Source organism: Nannospalax galili, unplaced genomic scaffold (assembly GCF_000622305.1).
Source record: "Nannospalax galili isolate Female #2095 unplaced genomic scaffold, S.galili_v1.0 scaffold1025, whole genome shotgun sequence".
Lineage (NCBI taxonomy): Eukaryota > Metazoa > Chordata > Mammalia > Rodentia > Spalacidae > Nannospalax > Nannospalax galili.
Window position 1 is genome coordinate 173,142 of NW_008353598.1, and position 22,748 is coordinate 195,889.

At 39.9% G+C, this 22,748-nt stretch overlaps 1 protein-coding gene across 3 annotated transcripts in view; it reads right to left on the reverse strand.

The window, feature by feature from the left end:
- The window catches only part of Mtus1 (microtubule associated scaffold protein 1), a 163,550-nt gene that overhangs the window by 107,216 nt on the left and 33,586 nt on the right, over positions 1 to 22,748 (reverse strand). For all 3 annotated transcript variants that reach the window (XM_029554901.1, XM_008850840.3, XM_029554900.1), the window contains one exon: positions 5,677 to 7,872. In XM_029554901.1, coding sequence (XP_029410761.1) covers positions 5,677 to 7,746 — 2,070 coding nt within the window. In that variant the 5' untranslated portion in view covers positions 7,747 to 7,872. The remainder of the gene's footprint in view (positions 1 to 5,676; positions 7,873 to 22,748) is intronic.

Here is a 22,748-nt window from a genome sequence, read left to right on the forward strand (position 1 = left end):
TTGTTTTGTTTTTTGTCTTTTTGAGACAGGGTCTCCCTGTAGCCCTAGCTGGCCTGGAATTTGCTATGTAGACCAGGCTGGCCTCAAACTCACAGAGATCTGTCTCCCTCTGCCTCCAGAGCGCTGGGATTAAAGGGGTGCACCACCACACCCGGCCTTATTCAATAATTTTAAGTGCTAGTCTTCACTAGGGTCTCAACTTGTTCCTATTCATCCCTCACCATATATATTTCATCTGCTGTTTCAACTACCACCAGTACATTGGTACATTCAAGAATGGGCTGGAGAGATTCCTCAGCAGTTAAGAGTACTGGCTACTCTTGCAGAGGACCTGGGTTCAGTTCCCAGCACCCACATGGCAGCTAACAACAACCCATAACTCCACTTCTAGGGAATACACTGCGCTCTTCTGGACTCTGTGTGCATTGCACATTAATGGTGTACTTAACATACATGCAGGCAAATACTCACACACATAAAATAATTAAAAAATTTAAAAACAACAAAGGTGGTGCACACCTTTGATCCCAGGGCTCTGGAGACTAAGGTCAGCCTCACCTACATAGCAAGTTCCAGGCCAGCTGGGGCTATAAGGAGACCCTGTCTCAAAAACCAAAACTAACAACAAAATAATGGGCCTTATGACAATTTCATACATATATATGATTATATTTTGTTTCTATTTAACCCCTCATCACCCTCATCCATCTTCTTTCCCAACCCCCTTCCTCCTCCCCTCAAAATACTACTTCTGCTTACGTCACATGCTTTCACATGTGCATGTATACTGACACATGCATACTTAAATCTAGAACACACGAGTGTGATACTTTGTCTTCTCCATGTCCCTCTCTGTTCCCCCTCCTCCCTTTCCTTTAGACCTTTTCTTCCCTCATAATCTCTCTTTTAGTTTCATGGTACACATGCACATGTACACACACACAAGCAAACATACAGATGCTGCATATGAAATAAATCAGGTATGTTTGTTTTTCTGCATCTGGCTTATTTCACTTAATACAAAGATTTCTAGTTCAAACTATTTTTCTGAAAGTGACATAATTCCATTCTTTCTGGCTGAATAAATTTTTTGCCTTTAATCCCAGCACTTGGGAGGCAGAGGCAGGCAGATCTTTGTGAGTTCGAGGCCAGCCTGGTCTACATAGTGAGTTCCAGGACAGCTGGGGCTACAAGGAGACCCTGCCTCAATAAAGACAAAAAAATTTTATTATTTATCTGTACCATTTTTTAAAAAAAATCCATTCATCTCTTGATAGACATCTAGGCTTGTTCCATATCTTGGCTACTTTGAATAGTGAAACTTAACAAACGTGGATGTTGCCTGGAACGGTGGCACATATCTTTGACCCCAACACTAGGGAGTTCAAGGGCCAGCCTGCTCTACATAGTGAGTTCCAGGGCAGCTGGGGCTGCAGGGAGACCCTGTCTCAAAAAGACCAAAAAAGAAAAAAAGAATTTTTATTGTTGTTGTTACAAAATAACAATATACATAGGTGTTTGGGTATCTCTGTGGTAAGCTGACTTAGATTCTTCCAAGTATAAATCCAGGACAGGTATGGCTGGATCTAGGGGAGTTCTCAATTCTAAACACATGTATCAACTCATTTCATCTGCCTAATAACCCTATAACATTACTAATACTCCATGTTATAGAAGACCACAAAATGGGCGCTGAAGAGATGGCTCAGCAGTTAAGAACACTGTTCTTGCAGAAGACCCAGGTTCGAATCCCAGAATCCGCATGACAGCTAACAACTGTCCATAACTCCAGTTCCAGGGGATCCGGCAGCCTCTTCTGTCCTCGTAGGCATTGCACCACATGGGTGCACTTACCTACATGAAGGTATAACACTCATACACATAAAATAAAAATAATTAAATATTTTTTAAAAAGACCACAAAACACTTTCAAAAATTAAACTTAACTATCCAACTCAGAATTGATCTCTTAACATACCCAGTACCCATCTTAAACAATAAAAGCTCCTTGCGCTTTGCTTCTTTCTTACCTCTTAAGCCCCACTTTTCTATCTGCCTTTGTATAAAAGTCAGCATTTTCTCACAAGGATTACTGAAATCATGTCCTCAGGGCCATTCTGGTCCCATCAGCTCCTCTTCCACTCCCTGCTTGCTCATGGTTCGGCATCCCAGGGTCCCATCACAACTTCTACTTGGCGCCCCCTACATCAGAGTAGCTTTCCCAGTATCTCCAGCTTTATATTTTGTGGATCCTCCATCCAGACTGCATGTCAAGTAAATTCTGGCAAGTGACTAAATGGCATTCCCCTCAGAAGCCATCCTTGATAATCCTCCCCAGTGCCATCACCCCTGTCCTCTCCCACAACACAGCCACTCATCCACACTTTGACCTGAGTACTTGGCATGCTCGGATAACTTAGTTTCTCAGTCTCCACTGCACCAGGCATAAGCACCATCTCATGTGTAGCACACACAGTAGGTGTTCAATAAATGCCCCCATTGTACAGATAAGGAAACAGAAGCCTGAATCCTACTCAAAATACAAATTGCAACATTGTAAACTACAAATTCCTTCTTCCTTTACATAAAGAAAAACTGTGCCTCATAGAGAGATCACTTTGCCAGGGTTTGATGGAGCTACAAATTTGAAACTATCCAAAATTCATGCTCTTAGATGGCTGTGGAATCCACAGACAAGGGACTCAGCACTACTCCAATAGGCCGTCACCTTGGCACCAGAGAGCAAACACAGAATTGGTCAAAAATAATGAGAGACTGCACAAACACATGGATCTTCTCTTTAACTACTTAACATGGAACTTCTAACTTAAAACTGGCTTATTCCCTAGAGAAACTTTCTTTTAAAAAGAAAACTCAACTTCTCATTAACACAGGAAAGTGAATCTTCAGCAAATCATTTACTTTTCCCTTAGAGCCAAAATTCTGCAAAATTTTGAAGTCCTTTACAAGGGATCTGAATTTCAATGTTCATCTTTCTATTTAACATGTGTGAATTTTAAAAACCTCTCTAAAGCAATAACATGTGGATAACAATTCCCTGTTGTTTCTGGAAGAATAAACAACCATGTAGTAAACCCTGAGCATTACTGGTACAATTAAAAGACAGTCTATATAGATGGTATCTGAGCCACTCCTTTCTTTTACTAACACCACTCCCTTTATTGAACATGCTGTCTTGATCATAGAACCTCTGCAATGGGTGATTATAGTTAACCCTCAATAGCAAACTAAAATCAAATTCCTTCCCCCAAATAAAAACCTCTCTAATTTGAGATAAACCCTGACCACCAGATAACCATGAGGCAGTAGGCAACCTTAAGTAAATTAATTTAGCTTAAGACTAAGAGTAACTGAAAATTGGTGCTGGAGAGATGGCTCAGAGGTTAAGAACACTGGTTGTTCCTGCAGAAGACCCAGGTTCAAATCCCAGCACCCACATGGCAGCTAACAACAGTCTATAACGCCAGTCCCAGGGGATCCGATGGCCTCTTCTGACCTCTACGGGCATTGCACGACATGGGTGCACTTACCTACATGCAGGTAATATAAAATAATAAAAGACTAAGAGTAACTGAAAATCACCATCCCTCCACAGCAGGTAGAGTCTTTGGGTACTGTTGAAATGACCAACAAAAAATGCAACATGGGTTCACATGTTCAGCATCTATAGGAAGCCTCAGCTTGTAGGGATCATGGTCTGCCTTCTTCTTCATTACCTCCCTGAGGCAATGGAAAATGTGCGAAAGTTGAACTAGACAAACTGGAAGGCACAGTGTACTTCAGACATGGTTTAGAAGCATCATTCTTTATACCAGCAGGTACGTGAAAGAGCCAGTCTGAAATTGGGGCATTCCACATCCTCACAAAAATACTCCAGATCTCATTCTGAACTCTCACTGAAACATTACCAAGACTCAATGTACTGGAATCCACTGCAACCTGATGATTCTATGGCCTCACCTCAATACCACGCCAGGGGCCAGAAATTGCCAATTGGAAATATAGGCTAAGACCAAATCTGGAAAAAAAAAAACCCTCTAGTTTCAAAACCATATAATCAATTTATATTCAAGACTGATGTAAAAAGAAACTTAATGCTAGTTTTTCTGGTAGTTGGGGATTGATAGGCAGTAAAGGTCTCCCATAAAACCATGCATAGTGATGAAATGCCTATTATCCCAGCATACTGGATGCCAAAGCAGGAGGATCTCAAATTCAAGGTCAACTATCAGAGTAAGTTCAACGCCATCCTGGCTCTACACTGACACCCTGTCAACAACAAATCTCATATAAATCAAGGAGAAAAAAAATGCCTTGTTTATATACATATCTACCAGCACAAAACTAAGACTCCTGATCAGAATTTAAGGCCACTGAGATTAATTTGCTAAAATATTATAGTTAGAAATGACCCATTTCCTCAGTTGGTCACAAAAAGAACTTGAAAAATCTGAGTCCCGAAACAATGCACAAACCTATTTCTGAGAAAATCCCTGTGGGATTCCATCTTTACTAAAAGAGTTATTAAAGCCAAAACATCTATAAATTGACCCAGGTCAAGAGTATCTTCAGTCTTTCTTATCGCCTAGAAGGACCTGACAGTTCCCTATGAAGTCCCTTGTATGCCCTAGAAACGTGTAAAATAGCCTCATGTACTTAACTAAGCTGCAGGTTTCAAGGTTCTAACAGGAGTCCCCAAAGGACAGGCTGTCTGTGTTACATATTTCTTCCTCCCCTGCACCCAGCTCCATGCCTGGTCCTAAGGACAAGCACCCAAGGACAGTCTGTGTGGGGCTGAAAATACACATCTCTACTGCCAAAAATAGAGCTGAGGACACATACACAGAACCAACAGTAGCTTGGCAAAAGCTTTAAAAACTCCAGAAAACTAGTTTCATCATAAAATTATCAAAAACATGTGCATGTTTAAAGAAAATAATCTTTGAATTGCATATAAGTTTTAATTTTGTTTTAAATGAATCTATCTAGGCTTCTCAGGATTTCACAGGTGCTACTAAAGACATACAGCTTTAAAAAAAAAACTATGAATAAAATGGATTTTATTTAATGCACTAGAAAGCAAAGTAAATGGGTTGCAAGAGACTTTAGATATCCAGTAATCCAATCCTTTCAACTTCTGACTACAGAAAAATTAATTGCCCCATATCACACAGCTGGTCAGAGGCAGACTGAAGAATACTGTTCACAAGACAGGGCTCTGCTTCCTGGAGCTACATCCTCAACAAGAGGCCAGGAGTTATTTTTATGCTGATGTTTACCAGTACTCTATAGCTATTTCCTAAATGGATCCAGTAGATTTGAAAGCTTATAAACCCTTTTTCCCCCAGAAAACTAAAATACAACTGGATTATGTCAGATACTTCATTTCAAATATCTAAATATACTAAAATATTAACTTAACAAAAGGAACGAACACTCATAGTAAAGAAAATACTGAAATTGAGGTCTTAAAATATACAAGTTTGGTTCATTTCTGACCTTTTAACAGTCTATACTGGCTGAGAAGGCAAAGAATTAACACCTGAATACGAATTATGAGCCAACTGGAGATATTTAGCTATTAATGAATAACAAATTGCTAATGCATCCCAATTTCTTCACCACTCCCAGAAGCAGGCAGAAACTTTCACTTACCACAAAAAGAGACTCATATTCAAAAGTCTCATGCACGGCTTCCTTTTCCAGCTCTCGCTTTTCCACTGGTGCCTCACTGTCTTTTTCACCCTTTGCAGGGCTAATCCCATCGATGTTGGAAACATACGTTGTTTCTAAAGAGTCTGAACTTTTCATTTTACCTGGGAGAATTCCTTTGATCTTCTGGATAAAGGCAGCTACAGACCTAGTCTCTCCTGCAGGATGAGAACGTGTCTTGTCAGCATCCTCCTGATTCGATTTCGTGGCAGATGTTGTTCTTGGAAGCCGGTGTGGAGCATTTTTAGAACGCGTTGTAACATGCACAGCCTGGCTGGTAATGAGTTTATTAAACTGTTGCTTATGAGTCTTGTTAATTAGGATTTCTGCTTTTTTGTCTGCATTAAAGTCAGATCTTGGTGTTTTGCTCACAACTGTCAACTGTCTCGAAGAAGGCACTGGAGCTGGTGATGAGGCCCCAGTCACGTGAGGTTTCGGCGTGACCTTTGTTAGGGCTTCATCTTTGGGCTGCAACACTGGTCTAGATATAACTTTGGCTTTAATGTTCTTAAAGTTTGGTCTTGGGTAGCTTATAATTTCTGTTTTCCTAACTTTGCTGCCTGCTGAGGTATTTGTTTTGGTCGCTGATTTTCCCAGACTAGGCTTTGCTATGTTCATGGGTGCTCCATTCAAGCTGGGTACATGTTTAGCCTCTCTGGGACCTTTGTCCACCTGATTGCATGTCTCTGTTGCTTCAACAGGTGGAAGTGTAAAGCTTACATTTGGGGATTGCAGAACTGGGTTTGGCATGCAAACTGTATTATTTGTGCTAATGACTCTACCACTTGCATCCCAAGCCATCTCAAATGAAGAAACCCTCTGCCCCAGGGAGCTACTTAGGATCTGTTCTACGGTACTACTTTGCAATTCTGAACCCTTGTCATGAGAAGTGATGTGTGGATCTCCGGTTGATGTGACTTCATGCTCGGAGTCCAGGGCTTTGGTTTTACTTTTATCAAAAGCTGGCAATAGAAAAGGGCATTCATCATCAACACGACAATTGGGCACTGTTTCTCTTAGACTTGGGCCCATTTCCTTTTGCCCATATGAGCTTTGTGAATGTGTCTCACTATTTGACTCATCTTTAGATACACAATAGGACTCTTGTAATACAGATCCATGGGGGACCTCCATGTCATCAGAAACTAGTGTCACATCTTCTCTCTCTTTTTCTTCAACTACTCTTTGCTGTGTCCCATTTGTGTAGTCTTTGGTGACCTCTCCTAAAGAATACTGACACTTATCTCCATGATCTGGAAGGTCAGTTTGCATAGGCACATCAGAAAATGCTATGTAGGTTATGTTTTGGACCTGTGATGGTGTGGCCAGAAGGCTTTCAAAACTCTCTCTGTTATAATTAATTTCTCTCACATGTATATTTGAGGAATGGGTTGATGTCCAAGTGGAACAGGATAATGATGTATTTCCACTACTTGCATTGTTTAGCTGTGGACTTCCCAGAGTATGCAGGGACTGACTATGCTCAATAGCATGGTGTGCTATAAAGGTACTGTTCATTTTGTCTACTTTGTCAAATATTTGGTTTAGCTCCAAAGCTGCAGGATAGTCTGTACGTTCTAAATCATCATCAGGCTTCCACACCCGAGGCAGAGAGGGCTCACAACTCTGGTCCTGGACTGCCTCTAGGGAATGAAAGTTACTCTGCAGATAGTCTGGCTTCTCTGCATTGACAAGTGCAGAACACTGACAGGTGAGATCGTGATGCCTTGCAAACACTGGCTTACTAATGAAATCACTTGAAGACTCTTGGTGATCTAGTACTACAACACACTGATGGTTTGATGAACTATTTTCATCACTGTCCACAACAGGATCCATTTCATAATCAACCACCATGGCTTCTGGGTTGGAAGAATTCCTATTCATGTGATTGGTTGAAAGTTTCTGTGAAGATGACGATTTTTTGTTGTATTCAGATGTATCTCCATTTTTATCACTGATAAATATGTAATGCAATTTATCTTCTGTTTTATCTGAATTATCATCATTCATCCTGGATATTAACTTTAAATGTCTGCCATTTTATTTTCTTCCAATCAATCATTGATCTGATTGCTTCTAGTCTAGTAACAGGTTTGTAGTCTCAGATGCTTTGAAGTTGAAATGATTTGTTGTTTCCTGGAAGAAATAAACCATTTAACTCAAATAAATATTAGAAAATTCACAGGTCACCCCTTAATTTGAACCACAATTTTCACATGAACAAGCCCTAACTGTGGGGATTTACAACATTAGCTGATCTACCACTCTCTTTCAAAGATCCTTTTTTTTTTTTTTTTTTATTTAAGGAAAGGAGTAGTACAATGAGGGGTGGAGGTGAAATCCCTGTGAGTGAAGTCACTGCTGACACCCATCTCCTCTACTCCCAGGGACTCTCATCAAAGAGAGAAAGGGGAAGCTATGTCTGGCAATAGATTTTCCTTCCTGTTGGTTGACAATGAAACCATTCATCTTAATTCTCTCCTATACAGTCCTAATTTATGCTTGTTGTCCCAAAATAATTCATAACAGTGTCCTTTTCACTCCTAGAAGGACCCCTTTTCTAAGAACATTACCAGAGAGACCATACAGGCCCCACAGATGAGTTAAAGATGAAGGGAGACTCAGGGAATTCCCCTTGCTCGCTCCTATTTTATTCCTGTCTTAACCAAGGGCCATTTCCAAAGTGAAACGGGGAAATGTTACTAGAAGTTGAAGTGATATCCTGTTGGAAGTTCCTCACAATATAAACAAAGTCTCTATTTGCCAAACTGCATAATAACCCCCCTCCCCCATAAAAACCTCATATATTGAAGCCTTCCACGTCCCATAAGTGACTCTGTGGAGACAAGGTCTCTAAGGAGGAGATTAGGGTTAAGCGACAGTACAAGTAAGGGTGGAGCACTTATTCAACAGAACCACTGCCCTTCTGAGAAGAATAGATTCCAGAAAGCTCTCACTCCAGCCACTCCTGACAGGACACAGGAGATGGTAATGCTACCAGGTAGTTAGTGCTCTCACAATAAAGCAACTCTGACAGAACCTTGATCTTGGAGCTTCCACCCTCCAGAAGAGGGAGAAAGTGAGTTTCTTTTGTTTGAACTATACATTCTATAATGCCATAGTTTTCTATGGCAGTCCAAGGAAACTAAGATGTCAGATGACCCAGCAGTTCTGCACCTAAGCATCTACTAACAGAAATGAAAATGAAAATACACAACCACACAGAAATTTATTTTTGAAAATGCGCATGATCTTAACAGAAGCATTATTTACAATAGCCAAAAAATAGAAAAAAGAAACCCCATGTCCATCATCTGGTAAATAGGCAACAAATTTGGTACATGTATACAACAGAACACTCTTGAGCACAAAAAACAATGAAATATTGTTTTATTAGAAATACAGCTATTGCTAGGCCTGGTGGCTCATGCCTTTAATCACAGCACTCGGGAGGCAGAAGCAGGTGGATCTCTCTGAGTTGCAACTGCAAAAAAAAAAAAAAATACGCAGAGGAAGAAGCCAGTCACAAAAGACTACGATGATAATATGTACATAAAAGTCCTGGAACAAGCAAATTTATAGAGAAAGAAAGTACATTAGTGATTTGTCTGGGAAAGGATAGAGATGACGAGAACAGAAAGGAACTGCTAACTACAATGATGTTTTAGGTGGTAATGAGATATTCTAGAGTTTGATTTTGCTGATGGTTATACAATGTCATAAATAAACCACTGAACCGTATACTTAACAGAAAACTTTTAAAATGCCCAGAAACGATTTCAAATCTGGGATGGAGAGATGGCTTAGTGGGTAACAAACTAGAGTTTGATCCCTGAATCCCACATAAAGCTGGAAGAGGAGAACGCCACAAAGTTTTCCTCTGACCTCCACATGCACACCATGGCATATACACAATCATATATGCAATATTATCTCTCTCTCACACACGCACACATACACACAAAAATAACGAATGGGGCTAGAGATGGTTCAGCAGTTAAGAGCACTGGTTGTTCTTGCAGAGGACTCGGGTTTGATTCCCAGCACCCACATGACAGCTGACAACTGTCCCTAACTCCAGTTCCAGAGGATCTGAAGCCCTCGTATCTCTGTAGGCATTGCAGGACATGGGGGCACTTACATACATGCAGGCAATACACTCAGACAGATAAAATAAATAGAAATAATAACAGAGCTTTAAAATATTTCAGCTCCAAGGCTTTTTACAAATAACTAAATTTTTATTATGCTTTTAAACAAATTGAAGTGTTTAAGAGAGGTTCAAACTAAGAAGGAACTACAAGTCATAAAGATATACATTCACTTGATCTGATGTCTCCCTTTCAGTTTTCAGTGTCAGTCACATGGCACAGTGCTGTTCTGAATAAATATCAGGTGGGGAGGATAAGACGCTACGTGTGACCTATACATTTCTGAATTAAGAACAGATCTTATTTTCCCAATTTGTAAACTTCTCACTGGATTCAAATGTCAGCAACCACAATAAAATCAGAAGAACAGAACTACGAAGCCTAACGGTGTTTGGTATTTCTGGCTGTGCATCCTGAAACCAGCTTCTGATGGGGGCAAGAAAAGCTCCAGTATTTACACCAACAGCATGTGCACACATATGCATGCACACACACAGGCACACACTACCATGTATTCAGTGTCTGAATCCCAAAATGAGGACTGCATGATTTATATACTCCGGGAACACATAAATTGGTCTTTTTACCAGATGACTCTTAGCTAAAAGTAATCAATGAAAAAGTTTATTGACTAGGCTATTCATGAATGCTTTTATGAAGCACAAATTGGCATTTTTACTACATTTATTTATTGTGTATGTGTATGTATGTGGGTGTGCAGGCCATGGTGGCATGTAGAGGTCAGAGGACAACTTGAAGGAATCTGTCCTCTCCTTCTACCACATGGGTCCCAGGGATCTAACTCGGGTCTAACTCATGTCAGGCTTGGCAGCAGTGCTTTTACCTGCTGAGCCTTCTTGCCAGCCCCATAAACTAGCATTGATAATCTTCTATTATAAAATGCATTGAGTGGCTGGAAAGATGGCTCAGCAGTTAAGAACACTGGTTGTTTTTGCAGAAGACGTGGGTTAGAATCCCAGCACCCACATGGCAGCTAACAACTGTCCTAACTCAAGTTCCAGGGGATCCAACAGCCTCTTCTGTCCTCCGTGGGCATTGCATGACATGGGCGCACTTACCTACACACAGGCAATACATGCATACGCATAAAATAAATAATAAATAATCAAAATAAATTAATTAAAAATGCATTGAAGCTGAATATTTAAATTTCAAAAAGCATTTATTCATTTTAAGAATTACTAAATGTACCTCTCTGCTTGTTAAAAGCAAATAATTTAATAGAATGTGGTATGTGGGCGATAGGAGTGGGTAGTGGAGGGGCAAGAAAGAACAAGGTACAATGATGCAATTATATGAAAATGAAAATGCCCCAATAAAACCCACTACTTTGTATGCTAACTAAAAGAAATAGAAAGAAAGAAAGAAAGAAAGAAGAAAGAAAGAAAGAAAGAAAGAAAGAAAGAAAGAAAGAAAGAAAGAAAGAAAGAAAGAAAGAAAGAAAGAAAGAAAGAAAGAAAGAAAGAAAGAAAGAAGACAGAAAATTAAATATATGTCTGGGGGCAGGGGTGGTATGTGGAGGGAGAGAATTTGGAATAAGCAAATGTGAACACAGGGCCCTGAAACCCTAAGCCTATTAGTATAACTAGAGGACTACGGAAGTTCTGTGCCTTATAAACGTGATCATTAAATTCAATTAATAGAATTTTGTTACATAATCTCACTTTTCCAAAGTACATAAAAGATGATTTCTTAAAATGTTAAAGATATAAACTGAGAGCTGGGCATGGTGGCACATGTCTTTAGTCCCAGCAGAGGCAGGCAGAGCTCTATGAGATCTAGGCCAGCCTGGTCTACATAGTGAGTTCCAGGCCAGCTGGGGCTACAGGAAGACCCTGTCTCAAAAGCCAAAAAAACAGACATAAACTGAGTAGTAACTGGTTCATGTCAAAGCATTAAATTCTTTTTTAAATAGACATGATAGGAGAAATCACACGACCAATCTCATGCTGTCCAGGATTTGAGCTGTTGCCAGTTTTTCTCTTCTATCAATAACACTAAATTAAATGTCTTGCAATCTTTTACTTATTTTAAAACTTGACAGGGCATGTCAAATTGTGTACGGGGAGGTGTGTCAGGGTTATTTATAATGCACAGACTGACAGCAAATAACAGGCATAAAATTGGGCTTCTGCATTTTGTTCAACAATATCACTCACAAGAATTTTTCCACTTCAGTATGTCCACAAATGTTCCACATTGTAGGAACATTTCTAAAAGTTGTAAAACTCCACAAAAGTTAAGACTAAATGTTTTAGGTTTACAGAGGAAACAGGAAATAAGCCCTTCAACCATGACTTTCACAAAACTATTCAGTACACTTGGGCTCAAAGAAACAGTGTTCAAAGTGATGAGCAATTCTCACCAAGAAGAGTTCGGATAGGATATCAACGTCCCTCAAGCCTTTTCTTCCTTAGTAGGTAAGGGTAAAGAGTTCACACTGCAGAATTTGTATACCAAAAAGGATTAACAGTATTGGTTCCAAAGTTAGCTAGAAGTTCAGTTCCACCCTTCATATAGAAAACAATGTCCTTGAAGTACCATTACTATGAAGATAAAGTCGTGTACAGGAAAAGGGCATCCTTCCCTCAGGAGGTTATTAAAAGTTAGCCACTCTCTGAGTTGGGAAGACAGCTCAGCCTATAAAGTGCTTGCCTTGCAAGTACAAGTTCAGTCTGTAGAGGTCACTTTAAAAAAAAAACAACAAAACTAGGACTGATGGTTCTTGAAGACAGAGATAAAGGGATCTCGATGGCTAAATGGCTAGCCAGCATAGCCTAATCAAGTTGGAATCCCAGCCCCAGCCAATAAGAAAAATCATACCTGATGAATGACACCCAAGGCTGTCCTTTGGCCTCAGCACACACTCATACAAATACATGTGTGTGTACACACATACACAGAGTTGGTCATGTATCTCAGAACCAATTTCATTCTTCCCCTATTTTAAGAATTCTACCTAGAGCTGAAGAAATGACTCAGTGGTTAAGAGCACGTGCTGCTCTTGCAGAGGACCTCAGTTCAGTTGCTATCACCCACATGTTGGCCTACAACCATTTGTACATCTAGTTCCAGGGGATTTGGACTTCATGGGCACTGTATGCATGTAGTGCACTGACATACATGCATCTAAAATGCTCATACACATAATAAAATTTTTAAAAAGAATTCTACCTAAATGTCCATCCACCATGTGCTAGTCACATATTCCTGACTCACCTGACCCAATAAGCAACTGTAGGAACATAATTTCCCTCCATTTTAAGAACCCTCAGGTCACCATCTTGGAAATAGTTTCATCAAAAGAAAACCAGACAGTCAAAAAAGAAAGAAAAATTAGGGACCAAATCATTCTCAACCAAGTATACTTTCTCAAGTCTTTCAGTAGCATGTCTATCAGAACAAAGGAGAGTGACCAGGTTTCCTCTTTAAAGAGAATCATCTGAAGGGCTGGAGAGATGGCTCAGTGGTTAAGAACACTGGCTGCTCCTTCAGTGGACTCGGGTTCGAATCCCAGTACCCACATGGTGGCTCAGAACTGTCCATAACCCTGGCTCCAGGGGATTCGATGCCCTCTTCTGACCTCCATGGGCATAACATGACACAGGTGCACTTACACACAGGTAAGCAATACACACATAAAATAAAAATAAATAAATAAAAAGAAAATCATTTGAAAGGGATCTCCGAGAATACCTTGGAAGGAACAGAACAAGTTCCCCACTCATTAAGATTTGGGAATATAATATGACTCTCATCTTGATTAAAAAAATCAAAAATATGTCAGGTCAAGATAAATTTATCAGGCCAAGAATTGGTAAGTCAATCAGACACAATAGTTTATCTCTGAGAATACCTTGGAAGGAACAGAATGAGTTCCCTACTCATTAAGATTTGGGAATGTCACTCATCTTGAATATGTCACTCATCTTGAATAAAAAACCAAAAATATGTCAGGTCAAGATAAATTTATCAGGTCAAGAATTGGTAAGTCAGTCAGGCACGGTAGTGCACCTGTAATCCCAATACGCATACCAATATTGAAGGCACAGAGCTGGAAGATTGTGAGGTCAAGGCTAGCCTGAACAACATAGTGTGATCTTGTCTCAAAACAACAAACACCCAGATGTGGGGGTGGGGGTGTGCTCTAATCTCAGAACTCAAGAAGCAGAAGCAGGAAGATCTCTTTGAGTTTGAGGCCAGCCTGGTCTACACAGTGACCTCTAGGTCAGCCAGTGCTACATAGTGAATCCCTGTCTCAAAACAAAACAGATGATTTATCTCCAAATATAAAAATTTCATTCCTTAGAATGGATATACCTGTAAAGTTGAATCACCATCAAATAACTGAACTAATTATCACTGTGATTATTATTTCTGTAAAAATTTTTAGAGAGCCAATTCAAAGCAGAAACAACCCCTGAGAAACACCTGGTGACCCCCTCCCCGAAATCAGCTGTTAGCAGCTCAAGGCAGTAGGATGTGCTGCATTTCACCAACTGAACTATAAGCTCAGCAGAGTCTTCTGTGTCAGTTGATGCCTGTTACACCTCCCTGTTTCCCACATCTAGTCCTATTATTTAAATTTAATACAGTTAAACTTTCTATGCCATGTGATAATTTTGAAGTATTTGTTTCCATAAGTCAAACATAAAAGCTAGCTTCATTATTCTATGACCATACATGAATTAATTTTATGCCTATTTATGGATTGATGCCATCATCTAATATAAGAATATAAATACAGGTATGATTTATAGTTTTCAAATCACAAAATCAGTTGCCCTAAGGGCTTTTAAAGAATTTGCAAATCAGGGGCTGCAGAGATGGCTCAGTTAAGAGCACTAGCTGCTCTTCCAGAGGACCTGGGTTCGGTTCCCAGCATCTACATAGTGGCTAACTACCATCGGTAACTCCAGTTCCAGGGGGAATCTGATGCCCTCTTCTGGCCACTATTGGCATTGCACACAAGGGGACCAATACATGCAGACAAAACATGCATACATATAAAATAAAATAAATCTTTAAAGAGAACTTGCAAATCCTAGTAGTTCAGCTCCTCCAAACTGTGCATTCATGGGTAAAGCTCTTGGTGAGGTTTGACATAGGTCACTTCTGCTAATATCTTATCAGAGAAAACAGGCCAGAGGGCTCTAGCCAACCCCGGCTGTGTCAGGAAGTACAATCCCACCTCTTACCCAGAAGTAGAAGAAACGGAAGTAGTTGTTCAAGGCATTAAGTTAGTAACAGAATAGTTCTCTTAAGAACTTACTACATCTATCTTTGACATATAGCACATCATACCAAATTAAGATACGTATCAAACTTCATCCTGAGTAACACTGTAATTCTTCTCCCTAAATTTCAGCCAAGATTAGTTATCAGTGATTCACAGTTTCCAGGGAAGAAAGGGGAAAAACAGACAAGAAAGGAGGGCTCCTATTTGTCACCAATTTCTGACTGTATTCAAAACAAGGTGGTTTTTATGACTAATAACTCTGGCTGACTAGACACCTAGCCCATTTCCTCTTCCTTATTTTTCTACATTTCTTGCAGGTGAAGGCTATGCATTCCATACAAGAACCTAAGTGCACATTATATGCACTCAAGGACCACACCATAAAACTCACTATCTTTCATGTTCTTTTTACTTATGGGACTTGACACAGATGAACAAAGGAAGTCAAGTATCAACAAATTAAAGATGCTGGGACCACAGAAGGAAGAGCCTGGATTCCTGCATAGTTGCGTGAAGGATCACTGACCAAACTTATATTCTCACTGAACCTCAATGAGCAAGAAATCAATAGTATTTGAGCCTAAACATTTTCAGTTGGAAGTGTCAATGTGTATGAACACACATGCACAGCACATGCTATATGTGTGGCTCTGATAGATTACATTCTTTATTTTTTATTTAATTTTTTTTTATCTCTTTGAGACAGGGTCTCCCTGTAGCCCCAGCTGGCCTGGAACTTGCTATGTATGCCAGATTGGCCTGGATCTCTGAGATCCACCAGCCTCTGCCTCCTGAGTGCTGGGACTAAAGGCTTGCGACACCACTGGGCTCAGATTATATTCTTAGATAATGCTCTACTTAGTTAAGAACTATGTCATTCTAGTCATCTTTTATTTTGTCAAATCAAAGACTATAAACTGACATTTGTGGGCCTACAAGATGGTAAAGGGCATAAAGGCACCTGACAGCCTGAGTTCAATCCCTCCAACCCACATGGTAGGAGAGAACCTACTCCTCCAAGTTGTCTTCTGACCTCAGCACTCCTCATGCATACATGCATGCACACGCACATGCACACACACACAAAATAAATAAAATTAACAGTTGCTTAATATGAAGAAACCATATAATGTATAGAAGTCATCAGGGGTTGGTAGAGTCAGGGGTATAGATTCCATTTCCTGTTTTTGTACAATGATGATGTGCAGACATCCAAAGAAAAAAGTAATCTCTATATCCTTGCCTTTTTTTTTTTTTTGAGGCAGTGTCTCCCTGTATCTGGAACTCACTATGTAGACCAGACTGGCCTTAGATCTGCTTGCCTCTGACTGCTGAGTGCTGAGCTCAAAGGTGTGTGCCACCAAGCCCCACTTATAGCCTTGCATTTTAAAGGAACAAAATAGTTTCTAGCAAACAATAGTGTTTCACCTGTGTCCAGTACATACTAAACAATCTCCCTGTTGCTTTCCTGTTTTTAAGTCTTTCTTGGGTTTGCTCTGTTAACTTAGTTCAGAGATTAGCCAATCAGTTCTATAGAGGAACAAACTGTAAATACTTCAGGTTTTATGGAACATGCAACCTGGGCTGTGTTTATTAAACACTACTCTTGCAAAATAAAAGCTGTAGATGACATGCAAATACATACACAGGGCTGTGCCCCAATAAAACAACTTACAAAAAAAAGAAGAAAAGAAAAGCCAATGGCCATATTTGCCCAAGGCCTGCAGTTTGCTTACCTCTGATCTAGCCCAATCTCTCCTGCATCTGCACCAATTACCATCTGTGCATCAGCATCAAATATTACATTTCTTATGGCTTCATTTTATTTTGTGACTCTTTCAAGCTATCATCTCAAGGCATCTCCACACAGACATAATCATCTTATAATTAATATTAGTCTCCATAAAAACATCCCCTCACAAAATCATATACAGTAGAGCTACTAAATTACAAAAAAAAAAGTTCTCCAAACTTGGCTCCAATTTTCATAAAGCCTGCCATCAATTATGCAAATTATCATAATCAAAATATAAACTAAGAGATCTTTGTACTAGGATTAGTTGGACTTAATTTTTTGTAAAATTCTAATGGTTGAGACTTTACAGCCATTTTAAGCAGAGCCGAGGACTGAGTGCCTGTTTACTAAATTTGTGTTGACAGTTCAAGTTTGGCTGTTGAAGATCACAAAAGTGAAAGCACACTGTAATAGTGGAACAAATCTTATCAGTAGCCGTGGAGTTTTAAAGACAAGAACATAAACTTGGCAACTGATGGGCAGTTAAATGCCTACAAAGAACTATGTGAGTACACCCAGTACTAAAGGAATCGCCAACCTCAGCCAACAGAAAAGGACATCTTTCCCATCCATCTCAACCTCCACATGCAAGTCCCATTCTTCCATTATGTCTCTTCCTGATACTCCAGCTTTCGCTGAGTCCTACATCTCCAAGTCCACAAGATTCATGATCTTATACCAGATACTATGAAGCACTCATCCATTTCTCCTCCCACCCTTTCCTGCCTAAAGAAACCTGAATTTGTATAGATATCTACTCCCTCCCATGTAATTTTTTTTAAAAAAGATATCACCCCTAGTTTAAATTTTAATGTAAATCATGAGGTCAAGTTTTCCCAAAATGCATGTCATCATGTTTTAAAACATTAAAGATTATAACAGTAATAGACAATATAACCATTGGTTATACACAGAGCTATAGTGCTTTCCATGAAGTTCTCCCATGATTCACAGAAAACTTTTCAAAACCATAAACAATTATGATCTTGCTGGAAGTGGTGGTACATACTTGCAATCCCAGTACTCAGGAGGCTACAGCAGGAGGATTGCCATCACTTAGAGGAGAAAGTTTGAGGCTAGTCAAAAATAGTGAGGCCCTGTCTAAAAAATATAGTAGTAATACAATTCCAACTGTACATGCAAGGAAAGCACTGAATAGTTAAACAATAATTTGCCAGTTACCCAGCTTGGAGGAAGCAAAGCTAAATACTCTGTTTTATGTTCATCTATTAATTTCTATATAAATTCAAAGAACAAAGAAAAAAAGACTAGGGATCAATTATCATCAAATGACACACTTCATTAATACTAAAAGCCAGAAGACAATGAAGCAAAGTCTTCAAATTTCTGAGAGATAAGTGACTTTGAACCAGGAATTCTATACACTGCCAAATCGGAAGTGATCATGGTCAGGCATCACGGCATGTGCCTGCTGTCCCAGCTCCTAGGGAAGCTGATCAAGAGAAATAATTGAACCCAAAGGTTCAGGGCTAGCCTTAAAAACCTAATTAGACCTGTCTCAAAATGAAAGATGATGATAGACAGGTAGACAGATAATAAATGATAGATGATAGAGATAGATAAATGATAGATCATCATCAGATGTGAATGAAGAGACTTTTAGAAATATAAACATCACAACTCCCTTTCCACACTTTCTCAGGAAATGGAGAAATAGAGAACAAACTCCACCAACAACTGAGGTAACTCAAGTAGAAGTACCACAGAGACCCCAGCCGGGCATGGTGGCGTGTGCCTTTAATCCCAGCACTCAGAGGCAGAGGCAAAGGCAGGCTGATCTGAGATTGAGGCCAGCCTGGTCTACATAGTGTGTTCCAGACCAGCTGTGGCTATAGGGAGACCCCTCTCCAAAACAACAAAAACAAAACAACAACAACAAAAACCAGAGAACCCAAGGGGAGAGAAATGACAGGATGACTGCAGTGTCCCATACACCAGTCCACAGACAGCAAGAAGTCAAGAGAGGTCCGAGGTCCAGCAGGGAGGCCTCCAGGAAAAAAAAAATCACTGGAAAGTTGCAATAAATTGGAAAAGAAACAGAAAAATCATGGAGAGCTTTGGATAATGTGAGATTATTTATGCAGGGTATGTAAACAAAACAAAGTATACTGCAAGGGGAAGAACAGGTTTGAGTCTTAAAAACAAACAGTTGTGCAAGAAGGAAATTTTAAATGCACCACTTGGCTCAATATCAATATTAGCATCATCATACTAATGCAAACAGTATGATTTCACCAAAAATTGTCTTACGGCTGGAACAGAAAGAACTGGAAAGCTAAAAGAGTGTCAAAAGACCTCATCTAGAGGCTGGAGAGGTGGCTCAGCAGGCAAGTATGAGGTGCTGAGTATGCAAACTCAGTTCCCACACAAAAAAGCTGGGCATTGGGACTGGAGATAGCTGAGCAGTTAAGTACACTGGCTTCTCTTGCAGAGGACCTGGCGGCTAACAACCATCTCTACCTCCAGTTCCATGGAATCCAATGCCCTTCTGACCTCTGTGGACATGGCATGACACAGGTGTGCTTATGGACATGCAAGCAATACACTCATACACATAAAATAAAAATAATTTATTTAAAGGCTGAGTATGGTTGTGCACATCTGTAACACCAGTGCTGGGAAATGGAGACAGTCAGACCCAAGAGATTGTAGCCAGCCAGTCTAGTCAAAAACAGTGACCCTGTCTCCAAAAATAAGGTGGAGAAACAATTCAGGAAGTTATCTAACATCAACCTCTGGCCTCTACATATGTACACATGAGCAAACACACCTAGGGAAAATGAGGCAGGAGCAGCATGAGGCAAAGGCCAGCCTGGGCTACATTGTGAAACAATGTTTCAAAAAGAAAAGTCTCATCTATAACAAAGAAATTAATACACAATGTATCAATGATGTAAAGTGATGTTAAAACATAGAAATACGCACATATTGCTTTAAAATATAGAGGGTAAACACAATAAACAGTGAAGGGAACAGTAAGTAACTGCCTCTAAGCATATAGAGTGGGCTGCTCTTGTGCAGAATTCTCCTAGGGACACGTGGTCCTCTCTCCTTATCTGTCTCTGACTTCATTTTCATGGCTTCAATTATCCCATCACCCTTGAGCCAAAAATCCTATATGGAAAATCCCAAAAATAATTCATAAGCGTTCAAAACTTTAACTATAGTATATAATTATCGGTTCCATTTTTAGTTACTGTTAATCTCCTACTATGCCTAACTGATAAAATTTATCATAAAAATGTATATATAGGAGAAAATATGCTATATTGGGTACCATTTGCTGTTTCAGGCATCTCTGGGGTCTTAGACTGCACCCTAAGGGATATGAGGGACAATAAGAGTTGTTTTCTTAAATTATATGCCTATGACTAAAAAAAGCAAAACCTTTACACAAAAGTATGACATTGAGCCTTTACTTTCTGCTATTTTTCTCTTTCTACTTAGAATTTCCTTACCAAATGAGACTGCTATCCATTTTCTTTTTAAATTTTAGGGTTTTGTGTGCGCAGGCAGTTGTGTGCATGTGCCAGAGATAGAACTCAGTACTTCATGCATGCTAGGCAGGCATTCTACCACTATTCCCCTAGCCAAGAAATGACTTACTTTTAAAAACCAGTCATTGGTTGAAATACAGTTTATTTCAAAGCCACTAACTCTTTGGCTTAGAAGAGAACTTAAAAATGATCTATGGAAGCTTAATACCAATCCAACATGTTAATGCTTTTTAAAGCTGTAATCAAACAAAACTCTGCCCACTTCAGACAATACATGTTCCAGACAGCTCTTACTTCTGTCTAGACACTCCCTGTCCAGAGTCATAAAACATACTAGTGAATTTCAGATGCAAATTCCAGTGAGAAAACTGTCCAGTGGTAAAAAGACAAATTTCCTCTGTGGCATGCAGAAGATTGCATGGGTTATTCAGGAATACTAGGTTGGCACAGACTACCCAGCTGGTTCCACCTAGGTTCTACCTTTCTCATTCCTCTGGTATGCATGACCTTGGATTTGTGACCCAAAATAGCACCATCTGTGCCTCACTGGACATGGAAGGAGGAGAATGAAGAGGCAACCAACACTGAGCTACTTTCAGTACACAACACAGCAGTGGCTATACTTGCCTAGATGACAGGTTGGGAAATCATAATCCTGACTGCCTATACCCAACTGGAAATTCCATTTAACCAGAAGAAGGAAAAATAGAAACTCAGGGATCAACAGCTATTTCTGCTACACTTGCCACAGGCCCAGTGCCCACCTACAATTCACTGCTCTTCACTCAAGGCAAGAGCCTGTACTCAAACCTTCTTAGGGTTTGAATCTGTAATTTCCCCACATGCTCAGATTCGAGCACTTGGTTCCCAGCTAGCAAAACTATTATGGGAAGCTTTGGAATCTTTGGTCCACTTCTTAAGGGTGATTAATGGTAGTTGTGCTTTTGGATCTTGAGTTAAAATCTGTATTCAGTCAAAAGTTGGCAAGTGGGGGCATTGGTGGGCTATGCTTTTAATCTCAGCACTCAGAAGGCAGAGGCAGGTGGATCTCTATGAGATTGAAGCCAGCCTGGTCTACATAGTGAGTTCTGGGCCAGCTGTGGCTGCAGGAAGACCCTGTCTCAAAAAAAAAGAAAAATCCAAGTGGTAATACAGGTATTATTGTCATTAATGAATACAATCAGAGGCAGTATTTAAAGCGTGTATTTAATGTCTACCATTTGGTGGACATGATTAGGCTCTGGGAGGTTGCCCATTAGATTAGCAAAAGGTGAAGCACGGCAACAATCAGCTAAGTGCCTTTCAAGAGAAAGCATCCACATGCCACAGGATTAATGAACAGACCACAGTTGAAGAGATACTGATCTTGTCTAAGGAAGTCAGGGAAAACCAGAAGACTTTGTCCAGTAAAAATGAAAAGCCAGCAGTGCAGGTGGAGGGAATCACACGGGGCCCAAAGTACTGGAGGGTCTGGAATGTCTGGAGTCTGTAAGATGCTCCAAGAGGCATGTGGGCTGGATAAGGGGCAGCAGTGGGGTCAGCTCAGAGTCGGCATTCTCTTCCAGGTGCTCTGGAGTCTGCCAGAACTGGGAAGATGGATGTCAACACTTGGCTTGGCTGAGGTGTTCTTGTAAGGAGGCTATAAGCAGAAAATTGTTGGGATGAATCTGAACTGACTCACTGGTGGAGAGTGAAGGCAGAGGAATACCCAGGCGAGCTTACAAGGCACCAAGCAGCACATGGCTTGGCATACAAGTGCCCAATAAATGTCTGTTCAATTAAACATTATTTTAAAGGATTACTTCACTTACATTAATATTTAAAGAAGGAAGCCACAGTAGATAGTGTGGGAAGGCTGCATAAATAACCTATCACATTCTAGGTAGACACAGAAAGGATTTAGTTTAAATTGGGGAGGGGAACATGTTCCCCCCCCCCTTTTTTTAACATAAACTAATATACAAGTTTTAGGGTGTGAATTGTGGTAACACTAAAGGCTTTGCTACATACTCCAGAAAAATACAGGAAAAGCTTAAAGAAGACAAGAGAGATTCAGGTTAAAATGAATAATGTATTAAAACAGAGACACGTACTATCCAGTTCAGTTATCCAAAGGAAAACAACTTGCTGCTTCTTTAAACAAAACTTAAGACTGCCTCAAAAAGACCAAAATAATAATAATAATAAAACGACCTCAACAAAAAGATATCCATCCCCTCTCCCTAAAAACTACATGATGAGGTTTATATATAAAATATCCTTAATGTCAGGTATGGTGGCACATGCCT